The sequence below is a fragment of the Otolemur garnettii genome, unplaced genomic scaffold (assembly GCF_000181295.1).
Source record: "Otolemur garnettii isolate 467f Iridium unplaced genomic scaffold, OtoGar3 scaffold00001, whole genome shotgun sequence".
Lineage (NCBI taxonomy): Eukaryota > Metazoa > Chordata > Mammalia > Primates > Galagidae > Otolemur > Otolemur garnettii.
The window spans coordinates 42,491,280-42,518,351 of NW_003852396.1; the positions used below are offsets into that span (position 1 = coordinate 42,491,280).

The 27,072-nt window shown below is 34.8% G+C and overlaps 1 protein-coding gene and 1 non-coding gene across 2 annotated transcripts in view; both read right to left on the reverse strand.

Moving 5' to 3' along the window:
• BTBD10 (BTB domain containing 10) overlaps nt 1-27,072 on the reverse strand; it is a 93,709-nt gene that overhangs the window by 42,642 nt on the left and 23,995 nt on the right. The window contains exon 2 of the mRNA XM_003781114.3: nt 24,446-24,603. Coding sequence (XP_003781162.1) covers nt 24,446-24,546 — 101 coding nt within the window. The 5' untranslated portion in view covers nt 24,547-24,603. The remainder of the gene's footprint in view (nt 1-24,445; nt 24,604-27,072) is intronic.
• On the reverse strand, nt 4,790-4,896 carry LOC111724436. The gene has a single exon (XR_002772737.1). It is a non-coding gene; the product is annotated as a U6 spliceosomal RNA (small nuclear RNA).

The window sequence follows — 27,072 nt, forward strand, 5'->3', positions numbered from 1 at the left end:
AAAAAAAAAAAAAAAATAGCCAGGCAATTGTGGTAGGCACCTGTAGTCCCAGCTACTCGGAGGCTGAGGCAAAAGAATCGCTTAAGCCCAGGAGTTGGAGGTTGCTGTGAGCTGTGGGATGCCATGGCACTCTACTGAGGGAGATAAAGTGACACTCTGTCTCTACAAAAGAAAGAAAAACAATTCAAAAATAAAGAAAATAGACATTTTCAGACAAAAAAGACGAACAATTGATCATAAGCACACTTGTACTACAAGAAAAGTTAAAAGGAAATCCTTCAGAAAGAAGGAAACAAATAAATATGTTTGTATAATGCCAAATGAAAACATAGATCTTCTTCTGGTGGAATGAAGACCACTAGAAATACATAGAAAAGTATGATTTTTTCATCTTGTTTAAATCTCCTTAAAAATTAGTTTAAACAATAAAATACAAGGTTTATAAAATAAATGTAAGACTAGAACAGCATAAGGTCTGGGAGGGACAAATGGAAGTTTGCTTTTGTAAGGTTTTTATACTACACAAGAAATGGTGTAGTGTCACTTGAAGGTAGGATATGATAAATTAAAGATGTATACTATGAATACTATAGCAACAACAAACATAAGGAAATAAAACATTATAGTTAATATGCTAACAACAGACATAAAATGAAAAAAAAGGAGATAAAATGAAATGAAAAAAATTTTTGTATGTTAATCCAAAGGGCAAAGAATTAAGGGGGAATGAAGGAAAAGAGACAAGGAGCAAACCAGACAAACAGAAAATAGCAAAGTCACAGACTTAATTTTAACCATGTCAGTAATCACATTAAATACATATGATCTAAGCTATTTAAATGTAAATGATCAAAGCTATAAAAGATGATATAAAAGCCAGGCCCAACTATATGCTATCTTTAAGAAACATGTTTTAAATATAAAGATACAAAGAGGTTCTGTATAAAAGCATAAGGAAAGTGCACTAGTCTAGCACTAGTTCAAATAAAGTTAAGAATGACTATATTAATATCAGACAAAGCATAGTTCAGAGCAAAGAATATTATCAATGTATTTCATAAAAGGGAGTTACTAATTCATCAAAAGTACACAACTACCCAAATATTTCCTGCCTCATAACAAAGCTTCAAAATACATGAAACTAATAAAATTACGAGATCTAGACAAGTCTACAATTATAGTCAGAGATTTCAACACCTCCCCTCATAATATAGAATAAAGGAGACATAAAGTCAGTAGGACTTAGTAAGATTTGAATAATATTATCAACTGAATTGGATCTCACTGACATTTGTAGAACACCCAACAAGAGCAGAAAACTCATTCATTTTTCATATGCACACAGAACATATACCAAGGCAGACAACATTCTGGCAATAATGCAAGTCTCAATAAATTTAAAAGGATTTAATCATATAAAGTACATTCTCTGATTACAAAAGAATTACATTAAAATTCAACAACAGAAAGTTAACTGGAAAATTCTCAAATATTTAGAAATTAAATAACACTTTTATGTAAATAATTCATAAGGTAAAGAAGAAATCAAATGGGAAATTAGAAAACTGTGAACTTAAAGGAGGAAAAGCCCAATATACAAAAATTTGAGGTGTGTCAAGATATCATAGCAACACTTAGGGGTCAAATTATAACATTAAAGTCCTAAGTTAGAAGAGGGCAGGTGTAGTAGCTAATGGCTGTAATCAGAGCACTCTCGAAGGCTGAGGCAGTTAGATTCCTTGAGCTCAGGAGTTTAAGACTAGCCTGAGCAAGAGAGTAGACCCTGTCTCTACTTAAAATAGAAGAAAAATTAGCTGGGAACTATCATGGGCACTTGTAGTCCCAGCTACTTGAGAGACTGACCCAGGAGGACTGCTTGAAGTCAGGAGTTTAAGGTTGTTGTAAGCAAGGCTGACACCATGGCACTCTACCCTGGGCAAGAAATTGAGACTTTGTCTCAAATAATAATAATAATAATAATTAAAAATAAATAAATTTAAATTTTAAATAAAGGAAAAATGAAAGGTCTGAAAAATGAGTGCCTCAGTTTCCTTAGAAAAGTAAACAAAGAACAAATTAAACCCAAAGAAAGTAGAAGAAAATAAAGATCAAAATAGAAATCAAAATAATTAGAAAACAAAAACAACAGAGATGGCAGCACCAGTAGCTCAACGGTTAGGGTGCTGGCCACATACACTGAGGCTGGCAGCTTCGAACACGGCCCAAGCCTACTGAACAACAATGTCAACTGCAACAACAACAACAAAAATAGCTGGGCGTTGTGGCAGAAGCCTGTAGTCCCAGCTACTTGGGAGGCTAAGGCAAGAGAATCACTTAAGTTTGAGGTTGCTGTGAGCTATGATGCCATGCACTCTATTCCACCAGCTTGACTTTCTCCAAAAAAAAAGAAAAAAGAAAAAAAATCAATGAAAACAAAAGCCAGTTTTTTAGAAAATCAATGAAACTGATAAACCTCTAGCCAGACTGCTTGGGGGGAAAAAAGATCAAGAAGATACAAATTACCAATATCGGAAATAATAGTTCACTTTACTACAAGAGGCTATAAATAATAATAATAATAAAAGATTATGAACAACTTCAAGCTAATAAATTCAACAACTCAGAAGACCTTGATAAATTCAAACCTATGAAAGCTCACTCAAGAAGGAAGAGGTAAGCTGAATACCTCTATTTTAAAAATTGAGTTTGTAGTTAAAAACATTCACTCCAAGAAAACTCCAAGTTTCACTGATGAATTCTAACGAAGAATTTAAGATTGAAAAAATTTCAACATATCCAACTCTTCCAGAAAACTTAAGAGAAGATATTATTTGCTAACTAATTTTAAGAGGCCAATGTCACCAAAACACCAACATCAGACAAAAATATTGCTAGAGGCTCGGCGCCTGTGGCTCAAGTGGCTAAGGCGCCAGCCACATACACCTAAGGTGGCGAGTTCTAATCCAGCCCGGGCCCACCAAACAACAATGATGGCTGCAACCAAAAAAAATAGCCTGGCGTTGTGGCGGGCGCCTGTGATCCCAGCTACTTGGGAGGCAGAGGCAGGAGAATCGCTTCAGCCCAGGAGTTGGAGGTTGCTGTGAGCTGTGATGCCACAGCACTCTACCCAGGGGACAGCTTGAGGCTTTGTCTCAAAAAAAAAAAAAAAATATTGCTAGAAAAGGAAAACCACAAACCTTACAACACAGATATAAATATTCTAAACAAAATTCTAATAAATAAAATCCACCAATATATAAGAAGGATAACATCATAATTTATTGAAGTTTATCCTAAAAATGCAAAATTGGTTGAATATTCAAAAGTCAATCAATTGAAGTCATCATATTAACTAATTAGCAACAAAGAAAAACAAGTATTTCAACAGGCACAGGAAATGCACTTGACAAAATCCAAAACTCACTCTTTATTTAAAAAACAGAAACAAAAATTTCCAGTACATAAGAATATAACAGAACTTCATCAACCAGAGAAAGAATATCTATGGAAAACCTACAGCCAACAATAAACATACTGATCAAAGACTACATGCTCTCCACATAAGATCAGAGACAAGGATCTGAAACAAGACAAGGATTTTCACTTACACCACTTCTCTTCAATAATGTACTGAAGATTCTAGCCAGTGCAGTATGACAAGATATTCAGATTGTTATAGAACTACAACTGTGCTTATCTGCAGACATGATAGTCTCTTGTAGAGTCTAGTTTAAAAAGGTACTAAAACTAATGAATTTATAAGGTTGCAAAATACATGATCAATATTTTAAAATCGATTGTATTTCTATATACTAAGAATGAGAAATCTAAAATTGAAATGTTAAAAACAACATTTACAATAACATAAAAACAGAGATAAATCTGACAAAAGCCTACACACCGAAAACTATGCAACATTACTAAAAGAAAGTAAAGGCCAGGCCTGGTGACTCACGCCTGTAGTCCTAGGATTTGAGAGGCCCAAGGTGAGTGGATTGCCTGAGATCACAGGTTGGAGACCAGCCTCAGTGAGACCTCTTCTCTAAAAAAAAAAAAAAATAGCCAGGCATTGTGGCGGGTGCCTACAGTCCCAGCTACTTGGGAGGCTGAGGCAGGAGAACAGCTTAAGCCCATTGCTGTGAGCTATGACGCCACAGCACTCTACCAAGGGTGTCAAAGTGAGACTGTTTCAAAAAAAAAAAAAAAGAAATTAAAGACGACCAAAATAAGTGGAGAACTTACCATCTTCATGAGTCAGAAGATTCAATTCCATCTTAATTTTCCCTCAAGTTCACTGATAGATACAACATAATTCCAAACAATACCAAGCAGGCTTGCTTGTTAGAAGTGACAAACTGATTTCAAAATTCATACAGATATGCAAAGGACCTAGAATAGCCTAAGTGATTTATTTAAAAAAACAGATTTGGAAGACTAACACAACCTGATTTTAAGACTTACTAAAAAGTTGTAGTAATGAACACAGAGTGGTACTAATGTAATGACTGAGACATAGATCAATGGAATAGAACTGAGACTCAGAAAAGGACCCATACACCTAAATATGAACTCATCTTCGGGGGGCATATGAAAATTTATTATTGTGTTTTCATCAAAACGTATGATCTTGGTTGTTCCTTCTTACTTTTGTAAAGGGCCAAAAGAGAGACACTGGCTACTTTGACTACCTTAAAGCAGACTCCAGGAATGTCACCAACAGTATGACCTTTCTACCAAATCCAGCAATAGTATGACCTTTCTACCATTCCAGCCCTTTTTCCATACAGAAAAAAATATGGAATGCTTCACAAATTTGCATGTCATCCTTGTACAGGGGCCATACTAATCTTCTCTGTATCATTCCAATTATATTATATATGCTGCTAAAGCGAGCACAACTCATTTTCAACAAGGGCTCAAATGCAATTTAGCAAAGAAAGAGTTTTCATCAAATTGTGCTAGAATAAATAGATGTGCAACAGATACAACTTTCAGCACCTATAGGGGGAAAAAAAACAATTCTGATCAATAGCTTACATCATGTACAAAAGTTAACAAAACTTAAAACTGGCAAGGCACAACAGCACACATCTATAATCTTAGCACTCTGGGAAGCTGAGAACGGAGGATCACTTGAGGCAAGAGTTCTACACCAGCTTGGGCAACATAGCAAGATGCCTGTTTCCACCAAAAAATTAAAAATTAGCCAGTTGTGGTGGCACACACCTGTAGTACTAGCTATTCAGGAGCCTGAGGCAGAAAGATAGCCTGAATTCACAAGTTGAAGCTTACAGCGAGCCATGATTATGCTGTTGTACGATAGCCTGGGCAACAAAGTAAGACCCTGTCTATAAAAAAAATTAAAAATAAAACTATAAAATTTCTAAAAAATAAAAAAAATTAAAAATCAGTTTATTCAAAAAATAAACTGATAATTGAACTTCACTAAAATTAAAAATGTTTGCTCTTCAGAAAACACTATTAAAACACTGAAAAATCAAGCCACAAACGTGTAAGTCATATGTCTGATATATCTGACATAGGACTTAAATGTAGGCTATATAAAGATCTCTCAAAATAATCAATAAAAAAATTAAGACATTGAGACAGACAGAAAAAAATAACCTCATGAAATAATGCTGACTGTCATTAGTCACTAAGGAAATACAAATTAAAGCCATAATGTTATATCATTATGCTCTCATACACTTGTGGTAGGAATCAAAAATGGCACAATTACTTTGGAAACTGTTCTAGAAAACAATTTCTTTCTTTCTTTTTTTTGAGACAGAATCTCGCTTTGTTCCCCTTCGTAGAGTGCTATGGAATCACAGCTCTCAGCAACCTCAAACTCCTAGACTCATAGAATTCTCTTGCCTCAGCCTCCCAAGTAGCTAGGACTACAGGAGCCCACAACAAAGCCCAGCTATTTTTAGAGACAAGGTCTTGCTCTGGCTCAGGTTCGTCTCAACTCATGAGCTCAGGCAATCCACCCGTCTCAGCCTCCCAGAGTGGTAGGATTACAGGCATGAGCCACCACGCCAGGCCTAACAATTTGTTTCTTAAAAAATTAAACATACACTAGGTATATGATTCAGCCATTCCATCCTGTATTTACTCAAAAAAAATGAAAACACATGTCCATAAAAAAGACTTGTACGCAAACATTCTTAGTAGCTTTATTTATAACAGCTCAAAACCAAAAATATAAATGTCTATGAACAAGCAGTGCATAAACAATTTGTGATATATTCATAAAATGGAATACTATTCAACAATAAAAAGGAATGAATTACTGATACAAATTACAACATGATTCCATCTCAAAATAATTATGCCAAATGAAAAACACCAGACATCCTACTCCCCAAAATATTCTGTATAAAATTATAGGAAATATAGACGAAGGTAAGATGTCAGAGAACAGACTGATGGCTTCATGAACAAGAGGTACAGAGGGTTAAAAGGGAAAGGTTATAAAGGGCCCTGAGGGAACTTTTTGGATATGATATATATGCTCATAATTCTTACTGTGGTAAGGTTTTATGGGTGCATGTATATGTTAAATCTTATCAAACCACACACCAAAACTGGCCTCATGGCCAAAACACAGCCTGGTTGAGGCTACCCTACCAGGAAGCTGCTACTTAGCCATTTAAATGGATGAAAGTATTTCAAATTGTATACAGAAACAGTACATTGTACCCCATGATAGTATTGATGTACACTGCTATGACATAATAAAAAATAAAAAAAATTAAAAAATATGTAAATTACATGTACATAATACACATGTAACAGGTTCCTTTCTTCTCTTACTAGCTTTTTTCTTCTCATGCTTTTATCAACTAGATTTCACTAAATTCTCTCTCACCAACCTAATACAGAGCTTTACAACCCCTTGTTATTACAAGGTTCGGGGTCTCAAGAAACCAAAATCATTTCTATAATCAGATTAAAAGTAGCTACCATCACCAACTGATCATCACTTGGAAACCTCACAGACCACCATATATTACCCAATATAGTTTATAACAAAAACTCAAATGAGAACCCTTAACCATGAATCCTTTGCGATTACAATTTTCATCAATTAATATCAATCACTTCTGGCACCTATAGTTATATAAATAAGACCACCTTAAACACAAACCTAACTGCTGAAAGAAAAATTTCCATTTTTAAATTTTGTAACTTTATGAATAAATAATGCTTATGATTTCTTTTATCTAATATCAACTCTCCACTTCAATAGACAATAAAGTTTCTAAAAATGTTTAAATCTTATTAAAATGGTTACTCTCAGAAGCAAATATCTATTTACATCAAACTTCAGAAAAACAATCTTATGTGAACCACTTCATATGACTTTGTTATCTAATTTGTTTAAAAACTGTTATTATTGGGCAGCACCTGTGGCTCAAAGGAGTAGGGCGCTGGCCCCATATGTCAGAGGTGGTGGGTTCAAACCCACTCCTGGCCAAAAAACAAAAACAAAAAAACCTGTTATTATTGCAACAGTTTCCCAAGGCAGACAGGTTTCTAAAGATTTAAAGAACTTAAAGGCCTTTTTGTTCAGTGAAATTACAGGCTCCTAGAAGAGTAAAAACTTTGTATTACTAAAGTAATAAGTATAGAGTTAAAATCTAACAGTACTTCAAAGTTTGTAACAAAAACAATGCCACTCTGAGTGAATAACCTCTACTAAACCCATACTATGGATTACTGTTCAGCAATTTAAAAAGAACAAACCAGGCTGAGCATGTTGGCTCACTCCTGTAATCCTAACATTCTGGGAGGCCAATGTGGGTGGACTGCTTGAGCTCAGAAGTTCAAGACCAGATCAGACTGAGCAAGAATGAGACCCCATCACTACTAAAAATAGGAAAAAAAAAAAAAAAAAAACTAGCTGGGCGTTGTGTCGGACACCAGCTTCTAGGAAGGCACTTGAGCCTAAGAGTTTGAGGTTGCTGTGAGGTATAACACCATGGCACTCTAATCAGGGCACAGGATGAGACTATCTCAAAAAATATAATAACAAAATAAAATAATAATAAAAATAACAAATCACTGATATATATATAATAATGTTAATAGATCTGAAAGGCATTATACTGAATGGAAAACCCTAAATAACCTGCACCTCTCAGTGATCGGGCTGCAAATAGTCCAAAAACCACATTTTGAGAAACTATTTGCTAGGCCCTATGAGAAGTGCTATAAATACAACAATGAAAGTACACTGTATACTCAGCACCTACATGAACAACGACTTTCTTTTGCACACATACACAGTAGATAAGCATTAAAAACTGGTTAATGAACAGATGAACAAATGAGATCATAACCAAGCTCATAATGAAACCAGGCAAGTAAACATGAAAATACAGTACGGTGTGATCAACACTGTTTTAGAGATATTTGTGGAGGAAAGGGGAGAAGAATCTAACATTTATTAGGGATCTATTTGTGACAGGCACCGTGTGTACTTTGTACACAGGCACCAGGTACACTGCATCACACAGGAGAAGCAGTTAACTCAGCCTGGGAACAAAAGAAAAGGCTTCGGGAAGAGAGGCTGCATGCACTGATTCTCAAAAGGACAAGGAAAGTATGTGTGTGTACTGGGGGAAGGATGATGTAGGAGTTTAGTGAATGAAGTAGGCAGAGGAATACAAGCACAGAAAACTGAAAAATAAAAGAAGAAAGGAATAAACCCCCCCAAGCCAATAAGTTTACATACTGTATGATTCTATTTTTACCTTGTATAATGTTCTCAAAATGACAAAATTATCATGATGGAGAAAGAAATCTGAGGTTAGAGCTGGAGAGGGTGTGATGATAAAGGGGCAGAACAAGATAATTTCTCTGTGGTGATAAAACAGTCATACATTTTAACAGTGATAAAGATAACATCAATCTATACACATGATGAACTATCACAAAACCTTGTACCAAAAAAAAAAGAGTTCATGTAAAAACTGATGAAATGCAAAAAAGATCCAGATGTACAGTTTAGTGAATAAATTGTCACAATGTCAATTTCCTGGTTTTGATAAACGTCTACATATTATTAATGACGGAAGAAAGGTAGAGGACCTGAAACTTGCTATATAATTATTTTTGTGACTTCTTGTAAATCTAACAGTATTTCACAATGAAAAATCTTACTATACATAACTAAAAAGGGAACAATGTAGAAACAGGGAAAAAAGCAAAACTATAATAAATAAATTCAGTTGATATAAAAAGACATTGTATCCATAAAATAGAAACAGGAATGCCATTTTTAAAAATTAGAGATAAGAGGTCTTAGAAGTTCAAAATATAATAACAAATTTTTAAAAGGTTACTAGAAGGGACGGAGCCTGTGGCTCAAAGGAGTAGGGCACCAGCCCCAAATGCCGGAGGTGGCGGGTTCAAACCCAGCCCTGGCCAAAAACTGCAAACAAAAAAAGGTTACTAGAAGGGGTAAAAGAATATATTGGGAATATCCTCAAAAGAATAAAAAGACTAAGAAGTGAAAAATAAGAGAGAAAGGATAAAAAAACAGAACTAATGAAGATCAACATTCAACTAATATATGTTCCTGAGAAAACAGAGGGGATCAAATTGCCACAAAAAGAAAAATAGTATAAGAAAAATTTCTAAAAGTAGTTGATACACAGTAAGCATCACTTATATCAGAAAACTATTGACAAATATACAAAACTATTAAAACCTACAATATGAATGGTATTCACTTACATATGGCACCCTTATACATACATACCTGGCACAACCACATATGATAGTATGAACTCTCGGCTTGAGAAATTGTTTTACTTATTTTTAAATAATTCCAGCTACTAACATTATAACCTGGTACAACTTATTAATGTTTGTTCAATTTAGCTTAAGTTTCAAGGTATATATACATACATATAAGCATTTCCCTTTTCAATTGTTTATTCTTTGCCGAACATATCATGTATATGTGTATGTTCAGAGATACACATATGAAGCTTTACAGTTTATGGGGTTTTTTAAACATTTAATCAAACTTTAAAAAAATTTTTTTCTTTAAGATGAGATATGCATCTCTGTAAATTCCTGATTAGATGTTCATGATATTATGACACATACATAGATTTTAGTCCCAGTTCCTGGCCCTTATTATAGTGTTTGAAACGTTAAGCCTCAAAAAACAGAATCTCGGGACGGAGCCTGTGGCTCAGTGAGTAGGGCACCAAATACCAAGGGTGGCGATTTCAAATCCAGCCCCAGACAAACTACAACCAAAAAATAGCCGGGCGTTGTCGCAGGCGCCTGTAGTCCCAGCTACTCGGGAGGCAAGGCAAGAGAGTCACTTAAACTGGAGTTGGAGGTTGCTGTGAGCTGTGTGATGCCACAGCACTCTACCAAGGGTGATAAAATGAGACTCTGTCTCTACCAAAAAAAAAAAAAAAACAAAAACAGAATCTCTTTCTCTGACCTTCTCCTGCCCTCTCGCCTTTCCTTTGACCTCCTCATTTTTCTCCCCAAGGTAGGCCTTAGAAATATTTATATATACTGTAATCATATTCTGTCTTTCAGCCTTGAATCTGGCCATAAAGAAATTCTCTGACCTACTTTGTCTAATTGTAGACCACAAGAACCTCAGTTCAGAAGGGGCCCTGCCCTATACCCTGGAGGAAAGAATGCTGCACAGAGAGGCCAAGAAGAATCTGAACAGACAGGCCTTGCTGGATTCCCCCAACTCAGTCTATAACTAATATTAAATCAAACCCTACCCTTTTTGTCCAATCACATTTCTATATAGTTGTCAATTATGCCTATCCAATGAAGTCTCCATAAAAGTTTTGGACTAAAAGGACAGGGTCTGGGGTGCTTCCAGATAGCTGGAGATTCCTGGAGGGTGGTGTGCAGAGAGAGCATGGATTCTCTGCACACCTTCCCCTATATCTTGCCCTTTGTAATATTCTTTTCAATAAACCAGTACATATGTTGCCCTGAATTCCATGAACCAGTCTAATAAATAATGGAATCTATGGAGAAGGTTGTATTATCCCCAATTTACAGATGGTTGGTCAGAAGGACATGTAAAACAACCCGGGGTTTGCAACAGGCATCAGCAGTGTGTGTGTTTGGGGCAGGGGGCGCGGGGGGGGGGGGTAGTCTTGTGGGACTGAGCCTTCAGTCAGCCTGTAGGTAAGGTCAGAACTGCACTGGAGGACTCCTAGCTGGTGTCTGCTACAGAACTGATTGCATACTTGGTGTGCATGAAAAACCTTTGGTCACAGAAGTCTTCTTCTGTCTTGATAGCTCTTGAGAGAATAGAAAAACACTTAGTTTGAGTGTGTTTTTGCACTGACAATATCCCTAACCATCTGAATTAATATGGCCTCAATAAAGATGCAATATTTTTAATTCAATTTTTATTTTGGGAGAAAAATAAGCTATTCTTTATTACTATAACAAATATCATAACCTATGTTCTAGTTTTGAAACTAAAGCTTTCAAATGATTTTATATTAAATATATTTTCAGAGCAAGTGATTTGCATATCCTTTTTATTTTTTTATTTTAGGAGGCTTTTTATAAGATATAGGATCTTACTTTGTACTCCAGGCTAGAGTATACTGACACAATCACAGCTCATAGCAGCCCTGAACTCCTGGGTTCATGGGATCCTCCTGCCTCCTGACTAGCTAAAACTATAGTGCATGCCTACACTCAGATAATTTTTTATCTTTTGTAAAGACAGGATCTTGCTATGTTGCCTAAGTTGGTCTCAAACTCCTGACCTCAAGTGATGCTTTTTATAAGCATCTTTAATGTGTTAAGTCACAAGTTGGTAAACTATGGCTCATAGGCCAAATTCTACTCATTGTCTGATTTTGTGAATAAAGTTTTACTGGAATACAGCAATGTTTATTCATTATTATTAATGTCTACTTTTACACTACAATAGCAAAGTTGAGTGGTTAGAACAGGGACTGTAGCCTATAAAGCCAAAGATAGTTACTATCCAGCTGTTTGCTGACCCTCCCTTGTAGTAAGTGCCAATAACTGAGATAGCATTAAAAAAAAAAAAAAGCTATCAAACTTTTAAGTATTTTCAGGAGATTTAATGATAATAATGATAATTTCTCATTTCTCTCTCATCACTTCCTTTTTTATTTTTTTGATCAATTAACCTTCTATAAACTTTCTGCTCTTTTGTGTGAATACATGGTTAGTTTCCCAAGGAATAAAGGCTAATTAATGAAAAGGGAAGTTCTCAACTGAAAAACAGGCTAAACTCTAAATGGTTATATTTTAAATGATACTTAAATCTCAGGTTATCCCACAAAAGACAACTTTGCAAGAAATACATACAGACCAAAAATAGTTTCTTTTTTTTTTTTGAGACAAAGCCTCAAGCTATCCCCCTGGGTAGAGTGCTGTAGCATCACAGCTCACAGTAACCTCCAACTCCTGGGCTCAAGTGAGTCTCCTGCCTCAGCCTCCCAGTAGCTGGGACCACAGGCGCCTGCCACAACGCCTGGCTATTTTTCGGTTGCAGCCATCATTGTTTTTGGTGGGCCCAGGCTGGATTCAAACCCACCACCTTAGGTGTATGTGGCTGGCGCCTTAGCCACTTGAGCCACAGGCACTGAGCCCAAAAATAGTTTCAATACTATCCCTAAATCCTGACATCTTTCTCTTCTTCCTAAACTCCTCTGCCAGTTAAGTTAGCCACTCTAGTGAGACAGAAGCAGTAGCAGCAGCATGGAGTTTCATATACCATGGGATGACTGCTCTAAGCATCTTTTCCAATTTCAACTGAAATCACTTGAAGACTTAGCTAGACACTAACAATTATGACAGAAAAATATCCTTTAGTGACCGAACTTTAACAATGTACTACAAGGTGAAAATTTTCCCAAATGATAAGCATTAATTTTATGTTGAAAGGAAAAAGCTAGAGGTTTCTTTTGATTTTAAAATGTTTACTACCTTGTTTCTGGTTTTCCAATTATTTTAAAACATGAAGACGTTGCTAGGCAAACAACTCTCCAAATTGAGGAATCTCTGAATAGATGCTACAGTTCTAATTCATTGAACACCTATCATAATATGGGTCTAGTCCTGGTAGATATAACTGAGAAAGTCCTTGCCCTCAAAATTAATACATTTTAATGGAGAGAAACATAAAACATATATAAATAAATATACTAAATAGCATATGGTGATAAGTGTTGTGAGGAAAACAAAGCAGGATAAATAAAAGACAGAGAGTCTCCATTTTGAATGGTTAAGGTAGAATCCTCTGAGGTGGGGATATCTGAGCAAAGACCTAACCAAGTGAAAAATAGAACTATAAAGATACATGACGTAAGAGTAAGTGGCAAGTTATCAACTTTCTCAAGACATTCAAGAGACCAGGGTAGCTGGGGCACAGAAAGCAAGGAGAGAGTTAAAAAGATGAACTCAGAGATACAAGATTAGAACAAGACCATGATAGGCCTTAAAAACAGTGCCTAGTGTTTTTAACCCTCCTAGTGCCCCAGCCCTTTAATACCGTTCTGTGGGTCATGACCCACAGGTTGAGAAAGGAATGTTTAAAGGGTTTTTGCTTTTAATCTGAGTAAAATGGGTACCGCTGAAGTGCAAGTTACATGATCTAGTTTATGGTTTAACAGGATCACTCTGGCTACAAAACAGACAATGGAAGAAAGGAGCAAAGGTAAAACAAGAGACCACTCTGAGGCTACTGCAAATAATCCAAGTGAAAGCTAAAAATGACTTGGACAAGGGTTATAGCAGTGTGTGTAGTGAAAAGTGGACTAGACTTTCTTTATATGTAGTATTTTGAAGAATAAGCCTCTAAAATTTGCTAATAGATTAAATGTAGGAGGTGAGAGGGGAAAAAAGGAATAGAGGATGACTGTGTGATTTTAGTCTGAGCAACTGGAAAAATGAAGGTTCTATTTACTGAATGGAGGACTAGGTTTAAGAGAGTATAGGTATGTCTTGGACACATTAAGAGTGACATGTGGCTCAGTGCCTATGGCTCAACTGGCTAAGGCGCCAGCCACATACACCTGAGCTGGCGGGTTCGAATCCAGCCCGGACCTGCCAAACAACAATGACGGCTGCAACCAAATAGCCGGGCGTTGTGGCGGGCGCCTGTGGTCCCAGCTACTTGGGAAGCTGAGGCAGGAGACTTGCTTGAGCCCAGGAGTTGGAGGTTGCTGTGAGCTGTAATGCCACGGCACTCTACCCAGGGGGACAGCTTGAGGCTCTGTCTCAAAAAAAAAAAAAAAAGCCACTATTAAAATTTATTTCAATTAGACAGTTTTATTTTGTATCTAATAAATAGTAGATAGTATTGTTGAATAGTAGTTATTCAACAAATATTTACTAAATGATTACTTTGTACCCATTACTGTTCTTGGTACCCTTCAAGATTGAGAGTAATATTACAGTGCATAGACAAATACCTTCAAAAATGATGTTTTTAAAAATTATGATTAGGCCAGGTACTGTGGCTCACGTCTATAATCCTAACATTCTGGGAAGCTGAGGCAGGTGGATTGTTTGAGCTCAGGAGTTTGAGATCAGCCTGAGCCAGAACTCACCTCTAAAAATAGGCAGGCATTGTGGCAGGCGTCAGTAACCCCAGCTACTTGGGAGGCTGAGGCAAGAGGATTGATTGCTCAAGCCCAAGAGTTTGAGCTTGCTGTTAGCTATGATGCCACAGCACTCTACCAAGGGCAATAAATTGAGACTCTTGTCTCAAAAAATAAAAATAAATAAAATAAATATTATAATTATTTTTAAAAACTTTTGGAGCATCTTTTTAACTTACATATTGCTAAAAGGTAAAAAATGAAAAGGAAAAAGTTATGAAATACAAATACGAGACTTAGTTTTAGAAATACTTATCAAAGGATTGTGGATATTTTAACAAATTACTTTCACAAAACTGGTCTCTAGAGAAATTACAACCATCCCACAATCACGCTTTCCAAATTGCCTTTTGAAAATACAAACTGATTTTTTCTATTCAATTCTCTCCCCTATGCCTCTTACTAAAATTCCAAATATTAAATAAAAAATTAAAAATCTGAACTATACTGCAGTTAGATTAACAAAATTAACTAGGAGAATTTTCATCAGAAGCCCTTTGATGCTAGTAATTCATTATGTCTAACATTCCTAAAAATTATTCACACCAACACAGAACCTAAGTTTAAGAAAAACCTTTTAGGAAATCTAGAAAGCATCCATGAATTGGCTGACCTACTGCTAATGACAAGGAAGTATAACTTGTTTTTTTCTTTTGACAGTTTTGTTCTAGTCTTGGTAAGCTCTCTTTTTTTTTTTTTTTTTTTTGGCTTCTTAGGCAGTTTTTCCTTAACATTAAGGCTTAAACTTTTTTACCTGACTCCTAATTCAGGTAGGGTTTTGGATCAGGTAATTTGTTGTAGAGAGGCTGTCCTGTACATTGTAGGATTTTCAGTAGGATCCCTGGCCTCAATTACTAGATGCTCCTAAGTAGCATCTGCCCCCTGTTATGAGCACTCTAGACATTGCCAGATCCCACTACAGGATATAATCACCCACGGTGAGAACAACTGCTATCGTTCTACCAGCTAGAACCAAATAACAATGATGTTAATACTCAGGCATTTAGTACATGCAAGGCACTTTATTGAGCACTTTAATCCTCAAAACCATCCCTGTTATATAGCTGAGAAAATGGAAACTTAGAGGCTAAGCAACTTGCCTAAAATCATGTAGTTCATTTAGTGGTGGGTCTGAGATGTGACTCTATGAGTTTAATTTCAGAGCTCATGTTCCTAACCTCAAGCAAGTCTGACTCAAACCAATTTCTTTTTCAAAGGACAATTTTTCAAATATTTGAAGACAGCTCTTAACAAGATTCCTTAATGTGCACCCAGAGCTGTCCCAAGATTTCTTTCAAATTCTTAGTTCCTTAAGCTGATGAAGCATCCAGCTTCTTCACACCCTTCCTCCTGAATATACACAGAACTAAAAACAATGATACTTAGGTATACAGCAGAGTGGATCTAATCTGCTTTTCTATTAATTGAGACAGTTTTTGGTGGATGGGGAATGGATGAGGAAGATGGGATGATGGTAACCATATTGTACTTTTGTTTTATAGGCAGTCCCCAAATTACAAACATCTAACTTATGTACAACTCACACATATGAACTGAGGCTATTACAGTAAGTTCCCAAGTTACAACAATATGACTGACATATGACTTGCACTTATGAATGGAAGCTACTGCAGATAATAGGTAAAGGTTCCTGTTTCAACTTACATTCAACAAACAAAGCAAATTCAACTTAAGAACAAATCTAAGGAACCTATCTCATCTGTAACCCAGGGACTGCCTATATCAAGTTTGCAGACAACAACCACCCTCAGGTCTTTTTCCTATGTGATGCTATTTTCCAGGCATTACATATATTCCTAAAAAATTCATTTAAATCTAGTCCAAGCTGGGCACAGTGGCTTATGCCTATAATCCTAGGAGGCTAGGACTCTGGGAGGCTAAGACTGGGGAATTGCTTGAACCAGCCTGAGTAAGAGTGAGACCTCATCTCTACAAAAAATAGAAAACTTAGAAGGGCTTGGTGACACACACCTGCAGTTCCAGCTACTGAGGCAGAAGTATCCCTTCAGCCCAGAAGTTTGAGGTTGCAGTGAACTATTAGTATGACACCATTGCACTCTAGTCCCAGTGACAGATTAAGACTCTTTCTCAAAAAGTAAATAAATAAATTTTGTTAGAAATCATTTTGGATCATTTATTGTACATGTTTGATTTACTATCCTTCACTCTTTATTGTCACTTATAAACTTGATAATTGCTTTCTTCAGATAAGTGATAAGACAAAGCAAAGAACAACTTCAGTTTCCAAGATCAATGAGCTTCTAGAAAGGGTCAAAATCAAAAGTGTGTTAATTAACTAGTGGTTAATTTAAAGTTCCCTCAGTTTACACTCAAAGATATTAAAAAAGATTTTACCAGCCTGGGCGTAATGGCTCACACCTATAATCCTAGCACTCGAAGAGACTGAGGCAGGTGCACAGCGTGAGCTCAGGGCGGTTGATAGTAGCCTGAGCAAGGACAAGACCCTGTCTCTACTAAAAACAGAAAAACTAGCCAGGTGTTGTTAGGTGCCTATAGTCCCAGCTACTTGGGAAGCTGAGGCAAGAAGATCACTTGAGCCCAAGAGTTTGAGATTGCTGTGAGCTATGATGCCACCATCAGAGTTAGATTTCGTCTCAAAAAAAAAAAAAAAAAAAAGATTTTACCATAAAAGTTGGTCTAACAATCTGTTTTTAACAAACCAATTCCCAATCATTTTTAATCTGTTTTTCTTCAAGTTAGCCATCAATTAATCCCTTTTTTAGAGACAGAGTCTTACTACATCACCCTCGGTAGAGTGCCATGAGGTCACAGCTCCCAGCAACCTCAAACTCTTGGGCTTAAGTGATTCTCTTTGCCTAAGCCTCCCAAGTATCTGGGACTACAGGCACCCACCACAACGCCCGGCTATTTTTGCTGTTGTTGTAGTTGTCATTGTTGTTTAACAGAACTGGGCCAGGTTCAAACCCACTAGCCCAGGTGTGTGTGGCCAGTGCCCTAACCACTGAGCACAGGCACAGAGCCATCATTTTTTTTTTTTTTTGGTTAGTTTGTTTCAAAATCTCCCACCTATTCAAAATCAGGTCCAGAATCTTCCATCTTTTAGCAATTCTTCTCTTCTCATAAATACTACCAATAATTTCAAGATGTAGCATTTATGTAGTTTCTTTTATAACTATAAAATGTTTTGAATGGCCCAGAAGACAACTCATTTAACTAGATATCTTCTTTACCCCATATTGGTTTTAATGTCCTTCCTAGCAATGTTTGTTTTGTTACTTTCATTTTTTTGTTGTTAGTGATGGTGATATTGCTCTTGCTCTTTGACAAATAAGATAAAGCTAAGAAATTTTTCTTCGCTCATTGTCATGCATTATCATTAAACTTTCCTTGATTATCTTCTTATAATAAAGGCAATACAAGAAACCTTTTGGTTGGTCTAAGTATTTTTCTAAAGTCTTAGTTCATTTGAGCCCTAGTTTTCCTAACATCTTTAAGAGAGTTATATATATATATGTGTGTATATATGTATATTTTATTATGGCAATCTTTTCTATTTGCTCTATTTTAAAAGTAGCGTGCATATCTTTAAGAGTTTGCTACATAATCACATTATCTTTTCCTGTCAGAAATATATCAAAATTAATTTTTACTTAAATCCTAAGACATTCTCCCTTGTAATTTATTAAATTACAAAAATATAAATATATAAAACATTATGTAACCCTTAAAAATTATGCTATATCTGCAAGAAGAGATGATAAGATAAAAAAAATTATGCTATAGGAAACTATTTCATGATACAGAGGATGTGCATAATTAAGTTCCTTTTTTTAAAAAAAAGGTTATATAACAATACTTACAGTAATATCTAGAAATCATTTTTACATGTACATGTATATTTACATATACATAGAAAAAGGTTATATGCCAAAAAAAGTATTTTTCTTTTGATAGTAAAATAAGACACTTTTAAATTTTCTTCTATGTGCTTTTCTGTGCTTCCCAAATTTATATAATGAATATGTACTACTTTCACAATAAGACAGGCATTATCTTAAAAGAATCAGTAGAATGAGAAGAGAGTATTCTATAAAGTATACTTCTATAAAGTGTAAGATAAAACTGAGTCTAGCTTTAGATTCTGCTTTTGTAACTCTATGACTGTAACAAGCTTAGAAAACAATTCTGGACCCTAAAACACAAAAAAGTCAATAGATGATACCACAAATCTAACTATATAAATACATCATGATGACAATCACGATAAACATTCAAACTTTTAGAAATTAAACAGAAGAAATCACAAGAACTTCTTTACATTTCAAGGAAAGGTTAACTACTTAAATACATTAAAAATAATTTTTAAATGTCCTTACATATGATCAATAAGATAGGGATAATAAAGACAGAAGAAAACAACCATTACTTAGAGTGTTTTAAATTATTGTAAAAAAAATTCCTAATAAGGTAAGCAATGTTATCTGTTAAGATTTAAAATCTCATGACAAGAACAATTATCTTAGAAATTCTGTCTGGCTAAAAATTAATATGTACTAATCTAAAAACTGGTCTGGCTTGCTCTCTATTTTAGTGGCAATATCTAGATTAACTATTCAGAATTTAGATTTATAAGACTAGAAGGGTAGTCATTTTAATTAATTAGAGCTTTAATTATTCAAACACATTCAGTCCTATAAAATACTACTATGTATAGTTTAATCTTTATTCACTCCCAAATAAAAATATATTCCACTTCTTCTTTAAGAAATTATTTCAATGATTTCATTTCTGTATCTTGAATTTTACTTTCAAATACATCAAAAATATCTGAAAATTAGTCTTTCCTTGAATAAATTTTTATATTCTTAAAAAACAGTACCAAACAATACATTCACAAGTTACATGAAATAAAAAACAAAACATCAAACCCATGAAAACAATAAAACCACATTCCATTTATCTTAAATAACTTCCCATTACCCTGACAATCAGATATACCATCTTTTACATCTAGAAATGCAAATGACCATAATGAAACAAAGCCCAAACATCTTTCTCAATCTTTCTCATAACCGTATATGTATATAATTATAACCCAGAGATATCAGGCAATAAATGAATACACACCTTCCTTTAGTACATGCCAAGGTAGATACACAAAAACAAGAAAAAAATTTTGAAATCAGAGTATAAAGGGACTCTGCTCTTTCAAACAATGCAGCACTGAAAGCCAGGTCAGCATCCTTGGGCATTACTAGGAAACTTTAGCACATCTGATATTTCTATCATCTTCAAGATTCCTCTGAACAATCAGAAAATTTCCCAGTCTCCCCCTACCTCACCTGTCCACAGACTTCCTTTAGCTTCCTCCCTCAACTGTGTAATATTGCTGTTGCAGTTATTTAGCTTTTAAATGTTCAGAGATACAGCCCCCTCTCTATATTAATTCAGTTTATTTTCTCACAGACACTGACTCAGCCGTGGGTTGTGCAGCACTGACGTTTCTAACCAAATAGCGTCGTGTGAGCTGTGATCAGCCCATTTCTCCATCTCTGAGCAGTGATTGGATATTGTAATTGATAGACAGGCGGAAGGAAACACAGGAGATGAAGGCTTAGAGATATGTAAATAAGTTGCCAAATGCCATCTGTAAAGCTAATTCTAGCTCTGCCAGCTTGCCAGGTTTTAGGAAACTAGGGTGCAGCTAACTTTCTTTTACCTTTCAATATTTTATTGTGTGTCCTTGCTTAGCAATAATGTTTCTCTTTATAACGAAAGAGATAATATTATTTGTACTTTAAGAATCCACTCAAGAGCTAGTGTTTAAAGCAACCAAACTTTTCCATTTCCAAACTGCTGATGGAGCTATGAAACGACCTAAAGGGAAAATGAAAAGTACAGACTTCATGCAGGCTCAAAAGAAACGAGCATGCGTACTTCTTTGTGGGAATGAAACCTTGCTGCACAGTGTATATATTGAATGTATGATGTATTTATCTTTAGTAACCAGAGCAGAATGCAGATCTAAGTTTTATTCATTTTCTATCCAAATCAAATATTCAAGAACTTTACAAATATTGTCTGTCTAGACATTTTAACCTTATACAGAAAGGGTGCTTTTTCTTTTTCTTTTTTAATAGCAAGAACACCTCTAATTCATATTTAAAGAGAAGTTGTCACAATTCTAGCCAAATGCATTTAAACTGAAATGATCTTTAACATTTTTAGCAAGCTACCAAATCCTTCTACATAGGTACAGAAATACAACTACTTGCACAGAAATACAGTTCAGTAATTTTTAAATTATTTATTGGTATATATCTGCAGGAGACATAAGACATAGACCATCTGAAAGTCTGTTCACGTACAGACTAGCCTCTCTAACTATAAACCAATTTTTTTGTAAATTATACACATATATATGAAAATATGTATATATGAAGGCTTAGAAAAGAAAGTATCCTAAAGTTGCATTACGTAGAATCAAAAACATAAGGCAATGCCTACCAAACCATCAAAAAGATAAGCATACATAAGACAGTACCTATTACTATTACTTTTATAAATAAAAGTTTATTTTTATTCTAGCCAGCAAGGAATGGTAGGGGAAAAAATTAAAAAATAGAAAAAAATTAGACTACTCCAAAATATAAATAGAATAAAACACAAATTAAACAACTTTTAGGTTATCTACAAAAACTGAACCAATAAAGAAAAGTATGTTTATTTCTTTACTTTTTATAACTTTAAATTCCCAATTCTATTTGAGGTAGCAAATGTCCTGACTTTACAAACTATTTCTTAGTCTTCCTAATCCAAAGATGGCCATATGACATGGTTCCAGCCAAAGATTAATAAACAGATACCTGATAGGAATTTCTGAGCAATTTAGTTTCCTGACATAAATGAAGCCCTTTGTCCCCATCTCCCTTCTTCCACCTTGTCAAGAAGGTTGACCAGATGGGTGCAGCTACAATATCCACCTCGTGATCAGGAGGGGAAAGATACAAAAATTGTTGGAGAATTTTGACCCTAACAACCTTGAGCCAATAAATGTCCATCCATCAACCAAGGGTTCATTATATCTGTTCTCTCTACTTAGCATGTATTTAAAATGTACCATAATAAGATATTTAAAATTTCAAAAAGATAGCAAGTTGTTTAACTTTCCATGCCAAAAGGAAAAAAATATGTTTTTATATTTGAAAAAGAAAAATAATGAGAAACTTGTTTATAAATCCCAGCTCTGCCATTTAAAAGTAATAAGCTGAGCAAGCTTATTAATTCTATTTTTTTATTTGCCAAATAGGAACAATAATGTACTATCCACAGAGCTCCACCTTCAGATCCAGTCAAGGTAATCTCCTGAAGGTCCCTGCCAGAAATGTCCTCTATTTACCTAATACTCTAATCATCAAGGGATTAGCTCAAATCTCATTTTCACCTACTTAAGCTGATAAAGATTCCTTTTCTGAACCCTTATTTTACAACTCAGTACCACAGTTTAAGTGCCCTATTGTCCCCTAATTGTTCCATAGTTGGATATTACAACATTTCATAGCAGTACCCTGACACACTTTTGAAGCTCTCCTGAACTGAAGGCAAGTACTCAACAATACTTGCTGATTGTTAGTTTTTAAAACTGCTTCAGCTAATCAAGCTATATTAATCCAAAAAAATAACATTTTTTAAAAGTCAAGTTGTACTTTTTACAAGTATCTTAAATTATATATGTTCCTAAGCACACAGGGCCAAGAAGTCCTTAAAAGTTCTTCCTTGGGTAGATTTTACATGATTGACGCTAAAATACCCTCACTGGAAGGATTTTAAGGTATTTCCACCAAAAAAAAAAAACTATTCATTGGTATCTATTCTCTATTTTGCTTTAATGTCTTTCACTCAAATAACCCTAAATACTGCTACAGTCTACTTGAAAACACCACCAAAAAAGTTATTAATGGTACAGCTAGCACAAAGAGCTATGGGACAGAGAAGATAATGTGAGGACATGGAAGAAGATGGGCCATCCACAAGCCAAGGAGAGAGGCCTCAGGAGAAATACCACCTCCATTTCCAACTTCCAGTCTCCAGAATTGTAAGAAAATTGATTTCTTTTGTTAAAAAAAAAAGAGAGAGAGAGAGAGAGCTATGTAGTTGTTACTGAAATGAAGCAATGAAAGAAGTATTGTTACTTTCTATAAATTTTTCCCACTGTATGCACATAGCTTTTATTAAGCAAACAATGGTTTATTTTCACACTTGCCACCTCTTCGTTATACAATGCAGTATGATATACATACCTTAGCAGAAAAATATCAAGAAATAGGAAGAATACTTGAAACTACAGTACACACACACACAGACACACACACACAATGTAGTAGATACATAAAACCAATACTTCTTTAGTCTCACTGACAAGATAATTATCCATGTAATAGAGTATAGTAAATGAACTATAGCCCTAGTTAGGACACTCACACATACACGCACATAAAAAAAACAACAAACAAAAAAATCATTTTTACCATTTGCCATGAACTTCTAAATTATAATAATCAAATTAACATTAACATTTTAGACCTCGTCATATTAAAAATCTGTGACAAAGATGAACATCTTCTCAGGAGACTTAACAAGTATTAGTCACTTATCATTCATATTTTCTACCCATTAGCACGTACTTTTAAAGGACCTAAACTACTTGAAAATTACAAAAAAGATTTCAATCACAGTATTTTTTTTCAAGAAAACTCATATTTATTATGATGACCAAGAGAATTTTATATTCAAGAAAATTACATATTCAATAATATTCCCTAATATTCATACAACAAAATTGTCTATGAAAACATGCTTACATACCTGTAATATGTGAGGTTTATGAGTTGTCACTTAACACTTTAAATATCAGATCACAAGTGTTCTAATGAGATCCTCATTAAGTCAAACAACACAAAATTAAAGTTAAAAATAATATATAGATGGCCTGAAATTTCTGAATGAATAAATTTCATGCATTGAACTTTAAATGAACCAGAAGAGAGAATCATTCCAGAAAGATTAATTTTCCCATTGGGATCATGATGACAATACAATATAAATTCACATAGTTAAAAATGTATGGAGGCAATAACTGCCATAAAACTATGAATTAACCTGTGGAAGCTACATAGGTTAATGGAGTTTTTGTTTTTTGTTTTTTGAGACAGAGCCTCAAGCTGTAGACTGCTGTAGCATCACAACTCACAGCAACCTCCAACTCCTGGGCTCAAGCGAGTCTCCTGCCTCCACCTCCCAAGTAGCTGGGACCACAGGCACCCGCCACAACGCCTGGCTATTTTTTTTTTTTTTTTGGTTGCAGCCATCATTGTTGTTTGGTGGGCCCGGGCTGGATTCAAACCCGCCACCTTAGGTGTACGTGGCTGGCGCCTTAGCCGCTTGAGCCACAGGCACTGAGCCAGGTTAATGGAGTTTTAAATACAAAGAACTAACCTATCTTGCCACAGTTCATAATTAAGTCAATTATAGCATTTATTCATGGAGTCCACTAAGGAAATTTTACCATTATCTAGGGACAGATGTAAATATCCAACAAATACAACCATAAAAACTTTTAGAAAAGGAAATGTTTCTCCAAAAGTTATTTAAGAAGAAATACAAATATTCCCAATATTTTCTAAACCAGTCCCCATCCTTTGACATGCCACAACCAAATCCTGTAATAATCTTTACAATCAGTTTTAGCAGAGCTTTGATATGTGAAATACATATTTTCTACCTACCTTGAATGTTTATAAAGTTTACGAGGTCTACTATGCAATTTCCGATCCCAATTCTCTGGATCACTGGAGTTACTGTCATAGGGATGAGGCCGTCCTGCCATCCCACTTCAAGCTTCCTCACACTACTGCTCTGAAAGCACACATGTAGCACCCATAACCTACATAAAAGAGTAGTGTTGACCTTTAAAACTATTCCATGCATAGTCATAGAATGTTATATACTTGATATATTTTTAAGTGATGGATAAATTATAAAATACTAATGTACAAAATCCCACAAATCAGATTAAAATAAACACCGTAAGTCTTTTTAGGCACTTTTTATTTGATTATCTATTAAAACTGCTACTCCTAGACACTTTAATGTGATATTTATATTCAATAAATATACATAAACAACTGCCATCTATGTACCTTATGTTTTCAAACATCAATATAGTACCAAAAAGGCAAACACAATTCCATAGAATGATTCTTTTAGGCAAATTTCCCTTGAGATACATTTTTTAATTACCAAAAAAGTTTAAGATGCTTAACAAAATATCTAATAAGACCAAATAATAATGTTACTCTTTAAGTTAAAAGAAAACCCCCAAAATTTAATTTTTGCCAAAAACAAATCTACATAAACAAATCAACATAAGCACTGGTATGTTACAGTACCATTACCATAAAAATATTTATCAACATGATTCAGATATTTTATAACTTTTCTCACATGACGCTTATGATTGTTATTTCTTATATTGTTATTTCCAAAGTGATATGAAATTGGAAGAAAATGCACTCAACAATAATGTTACAGAATATCTAAACTAAATACTTTTAAAGTATATTCACTTTAAGATTAAGTTCATCTAACTTAATCTTCACAATCACTTTGCAAAGTAGACACTAAGATCCCCATATACAAATAGAAAGAGCCTCAGAATTTTAGTAACTTTGCCAAAGGTCACAATGGTGGCAAATGGCAGGATTGTAAAGACCAAGGAGAATTCACTATACAGAATAAAATCTTGATCTTGAAAAATGCTCAAACTAGAGTACTTGTTTGAAAGTAGGTAAGATTTGACTTTTAAAAATAATAAACATCAAAAGAAAAACTAAATGAAGTTGAACAATTTGAATAAAGTTACATAAACCAGACTAGAACCCAGTTTTCTTGAGACTAGTTCCAGTATACATTCTATATAATTTTCCAAACTGGATTTAATGGAAGAAAATAGGGGAAGTTGTACGTAAAAGTCAAAAGGAAATCCCAGGATGAGAAAACACTGTATCTTCCTGAGTTTTATATTTCACAAAGAATGCCAATACACTCATTAAAATCATATTTATATCAAAATCAGCAAAAGAAATACTTTCATTTTAGAGAAACTACTTTGCTATTTTATCATTTTTCTTCATACTTTCTTAGTACCCTCTTTCCAAAAAGTTTAAAATTTTATAGTAAATGAACATTTTAATATAATAAATATGTAAATAAGTAAGGAGAACCATGAGTGAAATAAAAATAAGGGAAAATGAAAAAGGGAAAAGGAAAAATTGCACAATTGCTATTCAAATTCCTAAACAAATTCCACATAGTTGATTTGCTGAATGTTCCTAGACAAAGAATCCTATTTCCTATTTGCTATTTCCTTAAAGATCATTGAGTCATTAATAAATAAATATTAGATGAACAAAAAAACATGAAACAATTTAGAACATAAAAATATCTCAATGTCACCTGAGTTTTTAATTATAAAAAAATTCATGACAAAGGAAACTTTAAAACTTTAATTTTATATTTTGGCTAGTTATCTGCACTGAATAAATGAAGCAGAAACAAAGAAAAAGGAGAGAAAGAACAAATCAAGGAAGCAAAAAGAAATAAAAAAGTAGTCATGAGATACAAAAGGTATAAAGAAAACACAGGTATAAAGAAAAGGGATAAACACAATGAGGGGGAAATAAGCAGGTTCAACAGAAAAAACTGCAATACTTTCTCCTTACTCTACAGATCCTCAAGTAAACTATTGCAGGGATTAACATTTCTTTACAAAAGCATTTAATCTCTTCCTTACTCTTTAATCAGACAATCCTCTGAATAGAATAGCCACAGACTTCAGTTTAAGAGAATGATCCTAAAGTTCCAAGGATGTCCAACCTTTTTTTCTCTCTGCCATACACTGGAAAATTAAGAGTTGTCTTGGGCCATACATATAAACACAAGCACTAAGAAAAGCTGACGAACAAAAAAAGGAAAAAAAAAAAAGGTCTCTGCATACTTTCTGCAATGTCAGGCACCACAGGCAAGCAAAACAGTCCTCAAATAATGTGCATCCCTGAGATCTAAACCATAGAAAGCAGTGATTAAGAAAATAAAACCAGGCAGTGCCCTAGCTCAGTCAGTAGGGCCCCAGCCACATACACCCAGGCTGGTAGGTTTGAACCCAGCCCAGACCTGCCAAACAACAATGACAATTGCAACAAACAAATAACTGGGAATGGTGGTGGGCACCTGTAGTCCCAGCTACTTGGGAGGCTGAGGCAAAAGAATCACTTAAGCCCAAGAGTTGGAGGTTGCTGTGAGCTGTGATGCTGTTGCACTCTACCCAGGGTAACAAAGTGAGACTGTCTCAAAA